Source organism: Dipodomys merriami, unplaced genomic scaffold (assembly GCF_024711535.1).
Source record: "Dipodomys merriami isolate MVZ:Mamm:240054 unplaced genomic scaffold, mDipMer1.0.p SCAF_44, whole genome shotgun sequence".
NCBI classification, from domain to species: domain Eukaryota; kingdom Metazoa; phylum Chordata; class Mammalia; order Rodentia; family Heteromyidae; genus Dipodomys; species Dipodomys merriami.
Window position 1 is genome coordinate 2,526,849 of NW_027206002.1, and position 19,944 is coordinate 2,546,792.

At 43.0% G+C, this 19,944-nt stretch overlaps 1 protein-coding gene across 1 annotated transcript in view; it reads right to left on the bottom strand.

Moving 5' to 3' along the window:
• Nucleotides 1-10,310: 10,310 nt before the first annotated feature.
• Nucleotides 10,311-19,944, bottom strand: part of Ppp2ca (protein phosphatase 2 catalytic subunit alpha) — a 29,232-nt gene continuing 19,598 nt past the window's right edge. Inside the window, exons 4-7 of the mRNA XM_069993764.1 lie at nt 18,631-18,720; nt 17,968-18,129; nt 14,071-14,189; nt 10,311-11,803 (exon numbers count right to left, since the gene is read on the bottom strand). Of these exons, the coding sequence (XP_069849865.1) occupies nt 11,731-11,803; nt 14,071-14,189; nt 17,968-18,129; nt 18,631-18,720 (444 nt within the window). The 3' untranslated portion in view covers nt 10,311-11,730. The remainder of the gene's footprint in view (nt 11,804-14,070; nt 14,190-17,967; nt 18,130-18,630; nt 18,721-19,944) is intronic.

Consider the following 19,944-nt stretch of genomic DNA (forward strand, 5'->3'; position numbering starts at 1 on the left):
GACTTTCCTGCCAGGGCTGAGATCCTCAGATCTTAAGTCTCCCAAGTAGCTAGCATTAGAGACATAAGCCACTTGCACCCAGCAGAGCCTCACTCTTGCTAGGCAGGTGTTCTACCATTTGAGCCATCACTCCAGCCCTGCTTTTGCTGATATGTGCATTACTAGGGCTTAAACTTGGCCTCATGCTCTCATTTGTCTTTTTCACTCCTAGCTGGCGCACAATCTTTAGGGCCAAGTCTCCAGTTCTGGCTTTTCTGCTAGTTAATTGGAGACATGAGTCTTTCAGACTTGTCTGCCTGGGCTGATGCGATCCTCAGATCTCAGATTCCTGAGTGCCTAGGATTATAGGCATCAGCCACCTGTGCCTGGCATACCCTTCTTCAAAAAAGTAGTTAGCTTTTCTTCCTGTCTCCAGCATCGCACAGGATCAAGGTGAAAAGGAGAATCCCATGTGGGAGCTTCGAATCCACAAACTCTGCCTAAACATCTGTGTCTGGGAGAGTAGAGACAGACTGCACTGGCAGGTGTTGGAGCAGCTCACAGGGCAGAGACCTCAGTGTTTTCCAAAGCTAGATCCACTGTCAGACCCTTTGGCATCAGGAGAAATAAAAAAAAGATTGCTGTCCACTGCAGTCCGTGGGGCTAAGGCGAAAGAAATCCTGGAGAAAGGCTGAAGGTGCGTGAGTATAAATTAGGGGGAAGGCCGGGCGCTGGTGGCTCACGCCTATAATCCTATTCAGGAGGCTGAGATCTGAGGATCGCGGTTCAAAGCCAGCCCGGGCAGGAGAGACCGTGAGACTCCTATCTCCAATAAACCACCAGAAAACCGGAAGTGGCGCTGTAGCTCAAGTGGTAGAGCGCTCGCCTTGAGCTGAAGAGCTGAGGGACAGCGCCCAGGCCCAGAGTTCAAGCCCCACGACCGACCAAAAAAAATAAATAAATTAGGGGGAAAAAGCCGGGCACCGGTGGCTCACGCGTGTAATCCTAGCTACTCAGGAGGCTGAGATCTGAGAATCGTGATTCAAAGCCAGCCCGGGCAGGAAAGACCCTGAGACACCTATCTCCAATAAACCACTAGAAAACCGGAAGTGGCGCTGTAGCTCAAGTGGTAGAGTGCTCTCCTTGAGCTGAAGAGCTGAGGGACAGCGCCCAGGCCCAGAGTTCAAGCCCCATGACCCACAAAAAAAAAAAAAAAAAAAAATTAGGGGGAAAAAATAACTTCTCAGATACTGTATTATTTTTGGCTAGTCCTGGGGCTTGAACTCAGGGCCTGGCCACTGTCCCTGAGCTTCTTTGGCTCAAGGCTAGCACTCAACCACTAAACCACATTCCCAGCCCTGGAAACGTTAGTTTTGGGGACCCAAGAACACACTGATTTGGGTATAAAACATGACCCAAGCAAACCAGTGCTTCGACAGCCTAGACTTCTATGTGGTGCTCAAGGTTTTAGCATTGCAGACAAGAAGTGCAAGACAGGCTGCCATGGGGCCAAACACAGAACCAGTAAAGAGGCAGCTGTGCGCTGGTTCCAGCATTAGTATGATGGGATCATCCTACCTGGCAAATAAATGCAAGGGAGGGACTGGGAGACAGTGAGGGAACAGAAGACTTTCAAGGCTGCGATGTAGCTCAGTGGTAAAGCACTTGTCTAGCAAGTACAACATCCTAGGTTCGATCCTTAGTACTGGGAGGGGGGGGAAAGACAGAGTATGAAAGGAAATGTATTCATTGCTTGTCTCGTGTAAATGTAAACCCTATATACATCACCTATATAATAACAAAGCAAATGACTGAAAAAAAAAAAGTAGCTCAGTAATGGGGGGGGGGGGTCCGGAAATGAGAAGACAAAGCAAAGCTGGGTGCTGGTAGCTAGCTCATGCCTGTAACCCTAGCTACTCAGGAGGCTGAGACCTGAGGATTATGGAAAACCCTAAAGATTCCCATCTCCAATTAACCAGCAAAATTCCAGAAGTGGGCTGGGCAATGGTGGCTCATGCCTATAAACCTAGCTAATCAGGAGACTGAGATTTGAGGATGGAGTTAGAAGCCAGCCTCAGGATTAAAGTCCCCATACAAATCTCCAGTTAACTACTCAAAAACTAGAAGTGTCTCTGTGGATCAAGTGGTAGAGCACTGTCCTCAAGCACAAAGAGGCTCAGGAATGCAAAGAGGGACATGCTGTGTGCCCTCTGTAGCCTTAGGCTGCTGAATGCGGACAGTGGGGACAGTGGAGCGCAGCTTCCCCACGATGTCCCACAGTCCTTATGCTTTGCATTTCTACTGTGCTCTCATCTCCTCACTCACCCATTCATTAAAATCTAGTGTTGACCTGGATAATCTGGAACACACCAAGCTTCTCCTTAGAGCCTTCCGCACATACTGTACATTCTCACATTTCTTTCCATCATTGGTGCCTTGTGGTTTCCGCTTTAATGTACTGCTGTCTATCCTTCCCTTCCTTCCTCCCTCTCCTTCCTTTTTTCTTTCTTCCTTTCTTTCTTCTCCTCCTCCCCCCCTTCTCTCCTAGCAATCCTTAGATCTCAACTTCCCTCATAGGTAGTATTATAGGCATGAGGAAAAACTTAAGAGGGTTTGGAGTATGCCAGAGACAATGGACAAAAAGAAAAAGGTGTGTTTGCAGGTGTGGCTACTGGATTACTGGATTACTTGTAGTGGGTGAGAGAAATGCATGCCAAGAACTGAGAAAGGTAATACCTGATTGGCTGGAAGACCAGGAACTGTTCCAGATGTTGTTAAGTCCTGTGAGTCACCAGTAGGTAGCTGGATGCATAACTGGAGAGCTCAAGGGAGAAACTGGCCTAAAAACACAAATTGAAGCTCTTCTGCAAATGGACGGGATTTCAGATGAGCCAGGTAGACTAGTAGGGAGGTCTGGAACACAGGTGTCAAAAAGGTAGAAGGAAGCCGGGCACTAATGGCTCACGCCTGTAATCCTATCTACTCAGGAGGCTGAGATCTGAGGATCACTGTTCAAAGCCAGCCTGGGCAGGAAAGTCCATGAGACTCTTATCTCCAATAAAACACCAGAAAACCGGAAGTGGTGCTGTGGCTCAAGTGGTAGAATGCTCACCTTGAGCTGAAGAGCTCAGGGACAGTGCCTAGGCCCAGAGTTCAAGCACCACCACCACCACCACCACAACAAAAGGTTGTGAAGGAACTAGGTGCTGGTGGCCCATGCTTCTAAAAAAGCAAAACAACAAAAACAAAAACTAACCTGAGCAGTTAGTTCTAAGAGAGACAAGTAATTGACAGCAAATTATCCAAAACATTAATAGTAATTGTCTTAGGAGTAATGTTGGAGATGTTTATGCTTTTGTAGCAATTTACTGCAAAGGTTTTTTTTGTTGTTTTTGTCAGTTGTGGGGCTTGAACTCTAGGCTTGGGCACTGTCCCTCAGCTCTTCGGCTCAAGGCGAGAGCGTGAGCCACAGCACCACTTCCAGTTTTCTAATGGTTTTTATTGGAGATAAGAGTCTCACAAGCTGGGTTCTGGTGGCTCACGCCTGTAATCCCTAGCTACTCAGGAGGCTGAGATCTGAGGATGGCGGTTCAAAGCCAGCCCGGGCAGGAAAGTCCGTGAGTTCAGGCCCCACGATGGACAAAAAAAGAAAAAGAAAAAAGATGAGAGAACAGTGCGGTGTCACCAGCCTCATACCATGGTCTTTCCAGTCGTGAGCCTTCTGCACTGACAGCCCAAAAGTCTCACTTATCTCAATTGCCTACCTTTCTATTCAGCCTCCTCAGTAGCGAGGATTTCAGGCATAAGCCACCAGCACCAGGGTCCCTATCCCTTTACCTTACAATAATTTCCAGTGAGGCTATCAAGAAGAGGGCTGGGTGCAGACAGGAGGGAGTAACGAAGAGAACAAGGAAAGGGACACATTGTCCCAAAAAGAAACGTACTCATTACCTGACTTATGTAACTGTAACTCCTTTGTACCTCACTTTTATAACTTAAAAAAATAAAGTGGCTGGGCCTTTAGTTTTACAGAACATTGGAAGGATCAAAATTAAAACAGTAGTTTCATTCCCCTAGGAACAGAGGTCTATGTATTTCTGGGACACAAAAACCACCTTTCTTACCTCTTCTGCCCACTGGTTTTAGTGCATACTCCATACTTACTGACCAGAATCAAGCTAGAATCAAGAACGTGTTCTAAATTTTACACCTGTAATATCTCACTAAACCTTATTCCCAAGGCAAAGTTGATCTTAAGCCTCACACTTGACTAGGACTACAGAACCTGGTTAGCAAGCCATCACCAGTCCATCAGGTTCCATTGCCACAGTGGAGCAATTCCACAATCACTGCAAACGCCTCAAACAAATAAGAGCTAGATCGGAAGATATACCTTGAGCACTCTCAATAGCTGTCCATGAGACTGTTCACGGTGGTCTTCCCAAGTGCTCCACAAATCAAGGAACAGTTGAACCTACTTCCTTTTCTATCAAATCTTGGTCCTAGACTTCCACTAATATGAATTTCATTTACTGACAGTGCAGCCTAAAACTGCACTAAAGAGATTTTGGTAGGCCAGGGTGGTAGTTAAGTAGTAAAGTACTTGCCTGCCATGTTTTAAGACCATGGGTTCAATCCTCAGCACCATAAACAAAACAATTGAGAAGTGTTTGCTAAATCATATGGTATAGTCCAATAAAGTCTTTCTCCCTTGACAATACTATGGATGTGTTGAGATGGTACACCATGGCTGTTATCTCTAGAATGATCCCCAGAGAAAGGGCTGAAAGCCTGGCTCAGGTGACGAAGCACATGCCTAGCAAGTAAAGTCCCTGAGTTCAAATTCAGTATCAGAAGAAAAGAGTGATTGCTATAGTCTAAGAGCAGCAAAAGCAGCCAGAGTGAGCTGCTGTGTTAACAGTGGTGTAGGTAGAGAAAACACTTCTCTCGATCCGGTAAAGATACCAATAGCTTACAACCCATATGTAATGAGGGTTTGGATTTGCCATTCAAAGCAAAAAGGTGGTCTTTTCCAGCACTGAATCACTGGCTATAATTTTCTAGCTTCTGGGAGTGAACAATTCTGGCCCACACATGATAAGATCTTGTATTTGTAGCATATTCCACTCAGTTATTACATCTTTGTTACACTAAACACACAATCCATGTTTCTTTCCTTCAAATGTATATACCAATTAATAAACCTTTAAAACTATTTATAATTATTTATAACAACGTACCATTTACCTCTACACAGCAGTATTTGTGCAATCACTACCACGTAACAAAAAGCAAAAATTCAGGGGCTAGGAAGGTGGCTCAGTGTAGACCGCTTGCCTTGCATGCTCAAGGCCCAGGGTTCGATTCCTCAGCACTGCATAAGCAGGGGGAAAAAAGCCAGAAATGGTGCTGTGGCTCAAGTGGTAGAGTGCTAGCCTTGAGCTGAAGAGCTGAGGGACAGCACCCAGGCCCAGAGTTCAGGCCCCACTACTGGACCCAAAAATAAAAATAAATTTTAAAAAAGCAAAAATTTAAAGAGCTACAATAGTGAATCAGAAGTTAGTTATGCCTTCTTTCTCTAATTCAGAATTGAAAACAGCCAGAAAACAAGCTTCCCAGCCAGGTGGGTGACTGATAGGGATATGAGGAAATTTAATACTGGACAGACTTGGAGGGATCTAGACTGGAGTTGATAGAAACAAGCCAATACCACTGGGCTCACAGCAGGATGGCATGTGGTAGTAACAGGAAATACATGGGAAAAAGAACTGGCATAGACAGACACAGGCTGAACTCAGCTGCTCTAGGAGCTATACGGTATCCTGGCACTCAACATAAAGGATTGGGATGCCGGGCGCCCTCCAATAAGCCATTAGAAAACCGGAAGTGGCACTGTGGCTCAAGTGGTAGAGCGCCCGCCTGAGCTGGAGAGCACAAGGGCAGTGCCCAAACCCAGAGTTCAAACCCCACGGCCTACCCAAAAAAAAAAAAAAAAAAAAAGGATGGGATATTTCTGCCAAGGATCATTTGGGTATTTACAATTATTGAGCCACATAAAATGACCAATACAGGTTGCAGGCAGCCAACAAGAAGCACGCAAGAAATATGCCATGTCTGGCTCATCATCTACCAAATGGTTTCAGCAGCTTTTATGGCTCACCATTTGGACATCCTTCGTCTAGCTCCTGGGGAGGCTGAAATGGGGAAGACCCCAGTTGGGAGGCCAGTTAAGGCAAAAAAGTTTGAGACCCCCTTCCTCAACAGAGGTGTACATCTTTTATCTTAGCTATGTGGGAGACTGAGGAAGAATCCTGGTTCCAGCCCAGGAAGACTGCATTCCAGTGGAAAGAAAATGGGGTGTGTCTAACATTCTAAGAAGTGAAAAGCATTAAGTTTGAAGTTCAGGGAGGAAGACACTACCTAAAAAATAACCAGCATAAAAAAAAAAGCCTGGAGAAAGAGCTGGGGGCATGACTCAGTAGACTTGGCTGCATAGCAAAGACAAGGCCAAGTTCAAACCTGTCCTCATCATGGAGCAAGAATGTAAAGACTGGGTCAGGACCTCACATGGTCATGAGAGGATCTGCTGTGCCCCTTAGCCAGCAGTTTGTTGCCCTGACCTCTGTGTGGGCTTCCTGGGATAACCTGGGATCCAGATGCTCAGCAGAACTCAAGCCAGCTGAGTCTTGGAGATTGGTCAAGCAAACGTTCAGTTTGCTGATCAAGCAAACGCTAGCCAAGGGAACTTTGGCTCTTATAGAACCAAAACACCAAATGCTATTCCTGGCCAGGTGCCAGTGGCTCATGGTTATGATCCTACGCAGTAAACTGAGATCTCAGGATCACAGTACCAAGCCAGCCCAGGCAGGAAAGCCTGTGAGACTCTTGCCTCAAACTAAGCACCAAAAAGCCAGAAATGGACTTGTGGCTCAAGGAGTGGAGTGTAGCCTTGAGGGGAGTGGAGGGAAGGCTCAGGGAAGCACCTAAACCCTAAGTTTGAATCTTAGGACCAGCACAAAAAAGAAAATGTAAAAAAAGGGGAAGACTTTAGATGAACAGATACAAAAGGAAACATACACAGACGACAATGTCATATTTCACAGTGAGCTGGTGGCTCACGCCTGTAATCCTAGCTACTCAGAAGGCTGAAATCTGAGGATCACGGTTCAAAGCCAGCCCCAGCAAGAAAGTCCATGAAACTCTTATCTCCAATAAGCCACTTCAGAAAACCGAAGTGGCACTGTGGCTCAAGCTCCTCAGCCTTGAGCTGAAGAGCTGAGGGACAGCGCCCAGGCCCAGAGTTCAAGCCCCATGACCAACAAAACATAAACAAAAAAACAAAAAAAGATGAGAATGTCACAATAAAACACACTATACTGTGCAATTAAAAATGCTAATAAAAAATGTTTTAAGCTGAGCACCGGTGGCTCAAGCCTGTATTCAGTAGGCTGAGATCTGGGGATCATGGTTTGAATTCAGTCTGGGCAAGACTTTTACCTCCAATCAACTATTCAGGAAGAGCTTGGAAGAGGCACTGTGGCTGGCTCCAGTGGTAGAGTGCTAGCCTTGAGCTCAAAGAGGCTCGGGACAGTGCCCAGGCCCCAAGTTCAAGCCTCAGAACTGGGAAAAAAAAGTAGAAATAAAATGTACTTACAATCCTAAGACATAAAGCTTAATTGAAGCAGATATGAAGATTACCAGGCATGCCCAAATACATTATCACTTTGATAAAGGTTATTTATTACAATACTGATACAATTCTTAAGTTATAAAGTTTATAAAGGCTAAAAATATTCAAAGAATGTGTAAGAACTGATTAAGGCATTAATGAAAACAGTGTTAGCCCTTGGGAACAGAACCAACCTCCAAACAACAGTTGATTACTTAAGGTCCATTCCTAGGAACAGTTTTATGGTTGAAGGTAAGAAAATACTTATACAGGACAAGTAAAGCACAGATACATTTATTACCAAAACTAATGAACCACCATCCATTACCACATAACCCAGTTTTCTTTAAGTTTGTTGAGAGTAAATCTTATCCCTAGGTATAAGTGAGAATTAGTTGAAAATCTTCAAATTATTTTGAGGACTTTGGTTCTTAAAGAAATTTGGTACAAAACCAAAGGCTGGAATTTGCCCAGGCCCTCCTCCAAATAATTTAAATCAAGATCTCCACACATACCAAGATAGAAAACCACATAAGTAACTTGTTTTTCCCTACTAAGCAAAGTCTGAAAGAGAAATCTAATACTGTTATACTTCCACTTAAACAAACATACTACAACCACAAATTTAATATGTAGCCAAGAAAAGGGGAAAAGAACCATCTGTGTAGGGGTAGCGAATAAGTAGAAAGGATGAAAAGTGGGTCAATACTCAACAGTTTAAACAAAAGTAGTTCTGGCGTGGTGCTGTGCAGTAGGGTAACTAAAGATGGCAATAAAGTACTATACATTTCAAGCCAGAAGGATTTTAAGTTTTTACCATAGATGACAATGCTCAAGAAAATCGTTGGTTAACCTGGTTTAAACATTACACAATATATGCACCAAAACAGTATAGTACCTTATTAATCTGTACATTTTGCCATTATTACCAGTTAAAAAATTTTTAAATGACATAATTCTTAAAAATCTTGTTTGGCAATCTGAGGATGGAGATTTGAAGCCAGCCTGCATGGGAAAGGCCATTATCTCCAATTAACCACCAGAAAGCCAGAAATGGAGATATGGCTCAAGTGGTAGAGCAAGCAGTAGGCTTGAGCAAAAAAAGATCACTAACTGCACACAGGCTGAGTTCAAGCCGCAAGACCACTTTACACATAAAAAGTTTGCTGAAGATAACCCAAGCAAAAAGTGTATCATTTTGCAAATTCATTCAGTTTCAAGCAAGCTTCTGCGAACACTCAGTATTCAGAACACCCAGTCTTTGTTCTATGGTACTGGAGATAAAACCCAGGGACATTTGTGTTAGGCAAGTGCTTTATTGGTGAGCTATACAACTAGCTCACAACACTATTCTTGACAAACTTTTGGTCTTTGAGAAGTTTTTGTATTTCTGAGTGGCACTGAAGTTTGAACTCAAAGCTTTATACTTGAACTATCCTGTAATACTTGATCCATGCCAGGAAAGTTTTTGTTGTTGTTATTGTTGTTTTGTTTGGTTTGGTTCTGGCTTGAACTCTGGGTATCCCTCAGCTCTTCAGCTGAAGGTGAGCACTCTACCACTTAAGCCACAGTGCCACTTCGGTTTTCTGGTGGTTTCCTGGAGATAAGAGTCTCACAGACTTTCCTGCCCGGGCTGGCTTTGAACTGCGATCCTCAGATCTCAGCCTCCTGAGTAGCTAGGATTACAAGCATGAGCCACTGGCACCCAGCTCCAGGAAAGTTTTAAAATTGTGTGTGTGTGTACTGGGACCCAAACTCAGTACCGGATGATTTTGTTCACTGGCTCTATCAACTGAGCCATGCCTCCAACCCCACTTTCAACCAAAAAATCAAGGGGGTTTTTCCCCCCCTAGTGGTAGGGACTCCATCAAACACCTTTCACATGCTAGACCAATGCTGAATGGTCAATCTACTTCCTCTAGCCCAGCTTAAAAAAAAAATCTTATTTGGGAAATCATCATCACCCAACTTAATGATTGATTCCTATCTAACTATAGTTAAGTTTCAGAAGAAAGCACTACACTTACCAACACATTTTCCTTCATCTCATAAGCAGGTAGGGCACTAGCTTTCTACTTTGAAATGGAAAAACCCAGTTATTCTAACTGGACAACTCTTTAAGAACCAAGCAGTTTTTGCCACAAGTCCCATATTCTGCTAACCAAGATATATTGCTAATCAAGATTTTTAGAAAATATAAATTCTTTTAAAGTTAATTGTTACCACAGGACCTGAAAAATAGCTGTTAGGGGTCTACACCACTTACATGTTACTCAGTCAAGAAAAAAAGATTTAACAAAGTAGAGAAGGGAAAGGAAGGAAAGAAGGGAAAAATAAAAATTATTATTATTATTTTTTACCAAAAGGCTTTTGTAAAGGTCAGAGACCAGGATTTGAACTTGGTACCTGCCCCTTCACCCATTGCCTAGCACTCTGCCAACTGAGCCATGCCTTCAAACTCTACAAAGGACTTTTTGATTTGGACAATTAACTTCATAAGCCAACAGATAAAAGTATTAAATGAGATCAGAGGAGAGAGAATAAAGTGGAACAGTAAAGAAAATTTACTCCAACTATGAATACACACTTCCAAATTGTGTATATATTTCATTTGAGCTTAAGGGAAATGTAATTTCTGTTAGTTTCAAACTTAACACAGTACAAAGTGAGGAAACATTTATTTATCACACCCACACAGTAATGGTTAAGCATCCTGAAGTGAACCCAGGTAGCTTAATATATCAAATATTAATTCCCACAGAACTATCAACTTTTAATCCTATTCAGAGGATAAGAGAGAAATTCACTGGCACTCATTCAAGTGCCACTTTTGTCTTCAGACAACACACTAAGCCATGATCCAACAAGTTTTCTATGTGGTTTCATTAATTACCACTTAAAGAACTTAACAGAGACTAATGCTGTTAACAGCTTTCTTACTGAGATAAATTTAACCCTAAGATCCCGTCTCAACAGGTAATGTACAAATATTTGTTAAGAGCTTACCAATCTGTCAATCATTTTAAAGAATTCATGTAACATACATAGCAATATATTTATAACCAGAAACTGTACTAAGTAGACACATCATTTGTCAAGCTCTATCTGAAACATGCCATTTTAAACAGAACCCTAAAAACTTAACTCGCAAGTCATATGGTTTAACATTAAGTCTTACTGAAGCAGCACAGATATCCTTTCTTACAGACAAGAGCATACCACCAATCTCACAAATCATATTATGCTTTAACAAACAAATCCTCAAGGTCTTCTGAAGAATGCCAGAGGTCATGTAGTGGCCTTGATCTTTATTTTTCTTTACCTAGAATTCTACAAATTCCGTATTATCAATTGATTTTTTTTTTTCAAAAACAGCACCAGTCTTGCCCACTGATACAATTAAAATTTGACTTTCTCAGTTCTTAGTTCACAAGTTTATTATGAAAAACACTGCAGTGCTCTTGTGCAGTAACATCTTACAGGAGGGGGAAAACAGCTGTTCAAAACAACTCACCAGGTTCTGACAGTAACAAAGAACAACATGGGGCTGAGATTTGAGAAGGGAATAAACTGAGTGCAGACAAATCATACAATTAAATTAAATGGTATCCCTGAAAATAAACAAAACAATTTCAAAACTCACAAGTAAAGGGGTACTTATTTTTAAAAATGTTCATTAAGCTCCAATGATTGTTTGCTGCTATCCTTATCTACAGTCATGCTGAGTAAAGCTATAGCTAAATGGAAGTTAAACTGTATTCACGAGGTGTTAATGTTTACATCTTATTATCTGCAGTCTCTCAGAGAAAGCAAAAGTAACTACAAATAGCTCTATGCCAGAAACTGGTTTCTTGACCAACAATGTCGCTTCAGCATGCAATGAACTGGTTCATTCTAAAGTGGTCACGGCTGTTGATGACAAGAAGCTTTGTATTTTTATATGGCACATCTTTTGGTCCGTGTGAAAACAAGTTTTTTTGAATGTTAACTATTTTCTGACACTTTGGAGTTACTGTTGCTCTTCCCATTTCCATTAGGTCAATATATGGTTCATGGCAATACTGTACAAGTTTAAAATTTCATTACAGGAAGTAGTCTGGGGTACGACGAGTCACATGTGGCTCGCCTCTACGAGGTGCTGGATCAAACTGCAAGCTGAAAAAGAAGAAAAGATTCACTATTTCCATTCCAGAACACGCTCATATCAACAATCACAAAAACAAGACCTTCAGTCTTTCCAATTTCCAACTTCACACATCTTTTCCAGTTAATAAGGTTTTTTTTGTTGTTGTTGTTTTTCTATTAGAATCATAGCAACTACCGTCAGAAAAGCTATGCTTTATATAATGGAGTCCTAAAGTCATGTAGATTTTAAAGTATGACTATGGTACATGGGTGTAACCCCAGTTTCCACATAGGAATATGTAGGTAGACTGTAGGCCCTAACTGAAAACAAAGCATAAAGGGCTGGAATGGGATTCAACTGTTCTAATGTTTCTCTTACACTTTCAAGGACCTGAATTCAAAATCCTAGTATTGATTGCAATCCTGTTTACTTGGCAATCAAACATGGGGAGGATTAAAACTTGAGGTCAGTCCAGTGGGGGAAAAATTCACCCAACTCACTCAACTCATCCAATAGCTGGACAAAGTAGTGTGTACCTGTCACCCCAGTTACTCAGGAGGCTAAGATCAGAAGGACTGTGGTCCAGATCAGATCAGACAAAAAAATGTTCACAAGACTTCCATTTCCAACAGAAAAGAATAAGAATGGTGATCTACCACGTATTATTTTAGCTACGGTGGGAAGCATAAAACAGGACTGCAGTCCAGGCACAGGCCTGGGCCCAGATAAAAACTAACTCAGCCAGGTGCTGGTAGCTCACACCTGTAATCCTAGATAATCCGTAGGCTGAGATCTAAGGATTGAAGTTCAGAGCCAGCACAGGCAGGAAAGTCTGTGTGACTGTTTTTTGTTGTTTTTTTTTTGGGTCCGGTAGTGGGGCCTAAACTCTGGGCCTGGGCGCTGTCCCTCAGCTCTTCAGCTCAAGGCTAGCACTCTACCACTTGAGCCACAGTGCCACTTCCGGCTTTTTTCTTTTTGTTTATGTGGTGCTGAGGAATTGAACCCAGGGCCTCATGCATGCAAGACAAGCACTCTACCACTGAGCCACCTTCCCAGCCCATGTGCGACTGTTATCTTCAGTAAATGACTCAGAAAAAGCCAGAAGTAGTGATGTGGCTCAAGTAATAGAATGCTAGCCTTGTAATATAGAATCTCAGGCACAGCGCTGAGACTGAGTTTAGGCCTCAAGACTAGCAAAAGCAAAACAAACAGCTGCTCATGCAGTAGTTCTTGCGTACCAAGCACAAAGCTGAGTTCAAACCCCAAACTACCAAAAAAGAAAATACACACATGGAACAACTATATATGTTCACGTGTACACACACAACCCTCTTACACGTGTGTCTTAACTACATTAACAATGGAGAACCTGCAAGGTGCAATGGCTCACATCTGTAATCCTAGCTAGTTGGGAAATAAGAGATTTGAAGGATCATGGTTCAAGGCCAGCCAGCCAAAAAGTTCTCAAGACTCCATAAATAACTAAGCCTAATGGCATATGTCTGTCATTACAGCTATGCAAGAAACCAAAAATAAGGGGCTGGGAAGGTGGCTCAGTGGTAGAGTGCTTGACTTGCATGCTCAAGGCCCTGGGTTCGATTCCTCAGCACCACATAAGCAAAAAGAAAAAAGCCAGAAGTGGCGCTGTGGCTCAAGTGGTAGAGCGCTAGCCTTGAGCTGAAGAGCTGAGGGACAGTGCCCAGGCCCAGAGTTCAGGCCCCACGACCGGAACCAAAAAAAAAAAAAAAAAAAAAAAAGAAACCAAAAATAAGAAAAAAATTGTGGTTCAGGGACATGTTGGGGGGGAAAAATGGGGGTAGGGGTAGGAGAGAAGGCCTATTTCTTTTTTTTCTTTTCTCTCTCTCTCTCTCTTTTTTTTTTTTTTGCCAGTCTTGGAAATTGAGCTCAGGGCCTGGGCACTGTCCCGGAGACACTTTGTGGTCAAGGCTAGTGCTCTACCACTTGAGCCAGTACCACTTCCAGCTTTTTCTGTGTATGCAGTACCGAGGAATCAAATCCAGGGAATGATGAAGCTCTTGCGTGGCAAATACCAGTCCCGGAGATCAAACATTAGGACCACACAAACATACAAAGCCCATACCTAATAAACATTAGGGTATACAAGGTAAATTATATTTTTATCAATGTGTTTCAACACAGCATAGGGACATTTCAAAAGAAATGTAATAAAAATTAAAGTCAGAATCTGATTTAGCATGAGCTTATAAACAAGCACACCTCCATCAGAACATAATGCACAAAGGTGGCAACCAAATGCTCAAGTGTGAATACTTACAAAGAATATTTTAGAGTGTCATCAAGCTCCATGATTGCAGCTTGGTTACCACAACGATAACAATAGTTAGGAGCGCTGAAAATCGTTACTACATTCCGGTCATGGCACCAGTTATATCCCTACAAAGAAAAGAAATAAAAACGTATTCTCTCTTTTACATAAGTAAATATGAATCCACTCAAGACAGACAATAATAATTACAACTTCCAAGCAAGTATTCCTACTCTTTGAACATTAAAATACACACGCATTTACTTTCTCACAAATATAAAATTTGGATATTTTTAGTCCAGAATGGGGACTTGGACTCAGTACCTAATACTCTCACTCACTGGCTAGCACTTTACCAAGTGAGCCAAGCATCTGATCCCCGAGTTGTTTTTTTTATTTAAACTACAACAACCTTAGCCACATGTGTGGTACACATCAATTTAGTTCCTTCCAGTTACATAGAGGCTCTAGTTAGAAGATTATGGTCCAAGGCCAGTGCTAGGGGGGGAAAAAAGAAGAAAAAAAGACCCTCTCTAAGGAAAGGAGGAACAAAAAAAGGCCTGACCACTAATTACCAAAGAATTCAGGCTTCTTATAAAGATTGTCAGTGTCTCATCATTTTATCATTGGCATGACTAGTTTTCTGACCATTCTTTGTGGAAGCAAATACACACTGCTATACTTTGAATGTTGACTGACCACCCCCAATGCTCTTGTATTAAAACACTGTTCCCAGTGTAGCACTGCAGGTGAGAGGCCCTTAAGGAACTGAGGGAGCATCCTTGGAGAGGACAATGGGCCAGTTTCTTCTCCTTTGGCTTATTGGCTTGAGATGTGACCACTTACTCTGACACATATTCCTGCCATGATAGGATGCTCTAATGAGAAGCCTAAACTCAAATGGGATCCCAAATCTCTATCACTTGTAAGCTAAAATAAAACTCTGAATTTTACAATTAGCCCAAACGAGGTATTTTGTTGTGCTGATAAAAGCTGACACACAAACTTCTAGAGAGCAGAATCCTATTAGTTTTCTTCTCAGTCTTAGGGGAAGGGCCTCTAAGCTGCTTCTAGGATATGTTTTCCTAGGATCCCGTTTCATACCCTGAAAGTCCAGCTGAACACATGACATACTTTGCCACGCCGACCCCAGTAGAGTCTGCTTAGCATGGGAAACCATCTATCAGACCATGATAGGGGCCTCGAGACCTATCTCTGAGTTTTGGGACTTCACCGAAGTCTACCTGGGAGAATCGGGCTTCTAAGAGGCCTACTCCTGGGAAAAGGCTGGAAAAACCCCTGGGAAAAGATGTGTTTCTGTCTTTCTTCTCCTCATAAGAGTGCCTATCAATCTTTTACTGTTTCTGCTGTTCATTGTACTTACTCATTGTCAACGTTCCCTTATTCAAAGCTCTTTCTTAAGAGTGTTGATGACTCCAATATCTGATGAGTGTCTTAAAAATATGACTAACTCACCAGAGTTAAGTGCTACCCTGAAACCCCTCTTATGGAGGCTAGTAGACAAATATAAGTAAATATAAAAGTATTGGAGGTTTCACAAAGTCACTCCAGCAGAAGGAATTGTAAGAAATTTACAAGAAGCTGTAGGCGCGGCTAGAACAGAAGGAATGTATGGCAGTTGCTGAGATAACTACTTAGGAGAAAGAACTTCCTGGTACTCTCATTTACTAAGAGACTTGCTAGATCTAGGCCTCCGTAACCTTATAATTAAGGCCTCTATAGAAATAAGGTAATGGTGAGATGGTGACAAACGTCGAAACCCATTATATTTCTTAGAGATAAGCCGGACACAAGTGCCTTTCAGGCGACCAGCTGGTGACCACCTAAGAATGAAGCCCTGCAGCAAGATTGTGTAAACTTTTGCCCTTTCAGGCGACCAGCTGGTGACCATCCAAGAACGAAGCCTTGCAGCAAGATTGTGTAACCTTTTGCCCCTTTTCTTATGAAGACTTCTGTTATAAAAGTTTGTTATCCTCTGCATTAAATCGCACTCAGCACTCAGCATCCACTCCTAATGTGTGTGAGTTGTCTGTTTGCCATCTCCCCATCCTACTCCAGGTTCCTCCCCTAGGTATCCTCCGTCGTCCCGACAGAACCCGGTCCGCGGCAATACTTTAGCTACTTTTTGTATTTAGTATTATTTACCAACTTCTTCCCTTAACCTTAGGAAAGTCAGATTTTATTGACAACAACCATAAAGTTCTATTGATTAAATAGGATCTTAGTGCTAAAATATGCTGAGGTTAGCCAAGAACTTTAGGCCTGTTTCCCTCTAATTTCTTTTTCTAAATCACCTATAGTCCTATCACTTCAACATTTTCATGTTTCCCCAGTCTCTCTTACATATACATACTTGCTAAACACATAAATAAAAACAAGATCATAAGCCGGGCGCTGGTGGCTCACGCCTGTAATCCTAGCTACTCAGGAGGCTGAGATCTGAGGATCGCGGTTCAAAGCCAGCCCGGGCAGGAGAGACCGTGAGACTCCTATCTCCAATAAACCACCAGAAAACCGGAAGTGGCGCTGTAGCTCAAGTGGTAGAGCGCTCGCCTTGAGCTGAAGAGCTGAAGGACAGCGCCCAGGCCCAGAGTTCAAGCCCCACGACGGACAAAAAAAAAAAAAAAAAACAACAAGATCATAAAATATTTTACTGGACTGGGAATGTAGCTTAGTGGTAGAATGCTTGTCTAGCATGCACAAAGCCCTGGGTTTGATTCCTTATAAAAAGAAAAAGCTACAAGTGGCGCAGTGGTTCAAGTGGTGTGCTAGCCTTGAGCAAAAAAGGCTCCAGGTCCAGGCACTCCTGGCCCATGCATAATCCTAGCTACTGAGGATTGTGGTTCAAAGCCAGCCCAGGAAACTCATCTCCAATAAACCACCAGAAAACCAGAAGTGGCGCTGTGGCTCAAGTGGTAGAGCACTCGCCTTGAGCTGAAGAGCTGAGGGACAGTGCCCAGGCCAAAAGTTCAAGCCCCACAATTGACGAGAGAGAGAGAAAAAAAAAAAAGAAGCCCTCCAGGACCATGCCCAGGTTCTGAGTTCAAGTCCCAGGACTAGCAAAATAAATAAACAAACTAAACTTAGTTATCAACAGTATCTCAATTTTAAAAAACTCTAGTGTAATGGCGGGCACTGCCAAGAGGCTGAGATCTGAGGATCATGGTTTGAAGCTACCCTTGCAAGAAAGTGTGTGAAACTCTTATCTCCATTTAACCATCAGAAAACCAAATGTGGGAGGCTGGGAAGGTGGCTCAGTGGTAGAGCACTTGCCTTGCATGCCTGAGGCCCTGAGTTCGATTCCTCAGCACCACATAAGAAAAAAACCGGAAGTGGCGCTGTGGCTCAAATGGTAGAGCGCTAGCCTTGAGCTGAAGAGCTGAGGGACAGCGCCCAGGCCCAGAGTTCAGGCTCCACGACCGGACCCCCCAAAAAAACAAAAACAAAAAAAATGTGGTGGTCTGGGAAGGTGGCTCAGTGGTAGAGTGCTTGCCTTGCATGCATGAGGCCCTGGGTTCGATTCCTCAGCACCACGTAAAGAAAAAAACCGGAAGTGGTGCTGTGGCTCAAGTGGTAGAGCGCTAGCCTTGAGCTGAAGAGCTGAGGAACAGCGCCCAGACCCAGAGTTCAGGCCCCACGACTGGACCCCCAAAAAAAAAATAAAAAAAAAAATGTGGTGCTGTGGCTCAAAGTGGTAGAGAACCAGCCTTGAGCAAAAGCGCTTAGGGACAGTACGTAGGCCCTGAGTTCAAGTCCCACAACCATCTCTCTCCCCCACCAAAAATTCTAGTGGGCATATCCTCAAGACTTAGGCTAAATGGCAAATTACACAGAATTCCTTTTAGTTATGAAAAGGTAAATTATGTTTCAAAGAACAGAACATACCTCCATTACCAACTGATGAGCTCTAGACACCAATGTGAGGCCATTTGCATGATTAAATGTCTCAGAAATATCCTGACCAAAGGTATAACCAGCTCCTCGAGGAGATATACCCCAACCACCACGATCATCCGGATCTGACCACAGCAAGTCACACATTGGACCCTAAAAATCAAGTACAAATTATAAACTGCTCTTTACAAAAATGATAAATTCATTATTTGAGTAATTTATCACTAGCAGTATTCTACTAAGTTACTTATGGAGTGGTGTTGGCTGAAAAGAGCAGATTTTGTCTAAAATGTCCTTCTTGAAGGAGAGCATTTTCCAAGTCTTTATACGGCACCACTAACAGCAGTGGTGAGCCCCGCAGCAACATCCCCTCATCTGCCTATAGTATGCAAATTCAACATAGGCAATAGGGGCTGGTAGCTAAGACAGAATTTAAGATGGAAAATGTACATTCTAGTAAAGTTCAATCCCAAAGCTGTTTTGATACTGGAAGTTTTCTAAGCTGCTTCTAAACAGTGAGGTTAGCAAGCGTGCACAGACTTTACAGGGTTGAGAATTAAAAATGTATATACAATGAATTGAGTGACATTTAAATTTTTCTTTTTTCCTAGAAAGTTTTCTGAGAAGTAATTTATTACCAAATAAAAAACATACCTCATGGGGAACTTCCTGTAGGCGATCAAGTGCTCTGATGTGATCCAGTGTATCTATGGATGGTGAAAGACCACCATGTAGACAAAAGATCTGAAAAGATTGGTTTAAAATGTTAAGTTTGGCTGGGCACCAGTGGCTCACGCCTGTAATCCTAGCTACTCAGGAGGCTGAGATCTGAGGATCGCGGTTCAAAGCCAGCCCGGGCAGGAAAGACCGTGAGACTCCTATTTCCAATAAACCACCAGAAAACCGGAAGTGGCGCTGTAGCTCAAGTGGTAGAGCGCTCACCTTGAGCTGAAGAGCTGAAGGACAGTGCTCAGGCCCAGAGTTCAAGCCCCACAACCGACAAAAAATAAATAAATAAATAAAATGTTAAGTTTGGCTGGGCACCAGTGGCTCACGCCTGTAATCCTAGCTACTCAGGAGGCTGAGGTCTGAGGATCACGATTCAAAGCCAGTGCGGGCAGGAAAGTGCATGAGAGTCTTGTCTCCAATAAACAACCAGAAAACCGGAAGTGGTGTTGTAACTCAAGTGGTAGAGTACTAGCCTTGAGCTGAAGAGCTCAGGGACAGCTCCCAGGCCCAGGGTTCAAGTCAAAAAAGAAGAAAAAAAAATGTTTAAGTTTGGGCTGGGAATGTGGATTAGTGGTAGAGTGCTTGTCTAGCATACATAAAGCCCTGGGTAGATACCACAATACCACATAAACAGAAGTGGCGCTGTTCTCAAATGATAGAATGAATACTCGTCTTGAACAAAAGAAGCTCAAGGGACAGTGCTCTGGGCCTGAGTTCAAAGCTCAGGACTGACAAAATAAATAGATAAATCGTTAAGTTCACTGAATGTGGCTCAGTGGTATAGTGCTTGCCTTGCATGTATGAAGCCCTGGACTCCTCAGCACCACATAAGCAAAAAAAGCCTGAAGTGGCGTGGCTCAAGTGGTAGAGTGCTATCCTTGAGCTGAAGAGCTGAGGCACAGTGCCCAATCCCAGAATTCAGGCCCCATGACCCCATGACCGACCCCCTCCCCTCCCTCAAAGAATAACAAAAGTTTAAATGAATGCCATCAAGCCAGGAAAAATATGATAGGACCCCTATAATGTCAGCTCCTAAGGCAAATGCAGAAGTAGAATTGTGTGAAGCCAACAATGGTCAAAGTTAGCAAGTCTATCTCAAAAACAAAACAAAGAGCCGGGCACCAGTGGCTCATGCCTGTAATTCTAACTACTCAGGAGGCTGAAATCTGAGGATCACGGTTCAAAGCCAGCCAGGGCAGGAAAGTCCGTGAGATTCTTTATCTCCAATTAACCACCAGA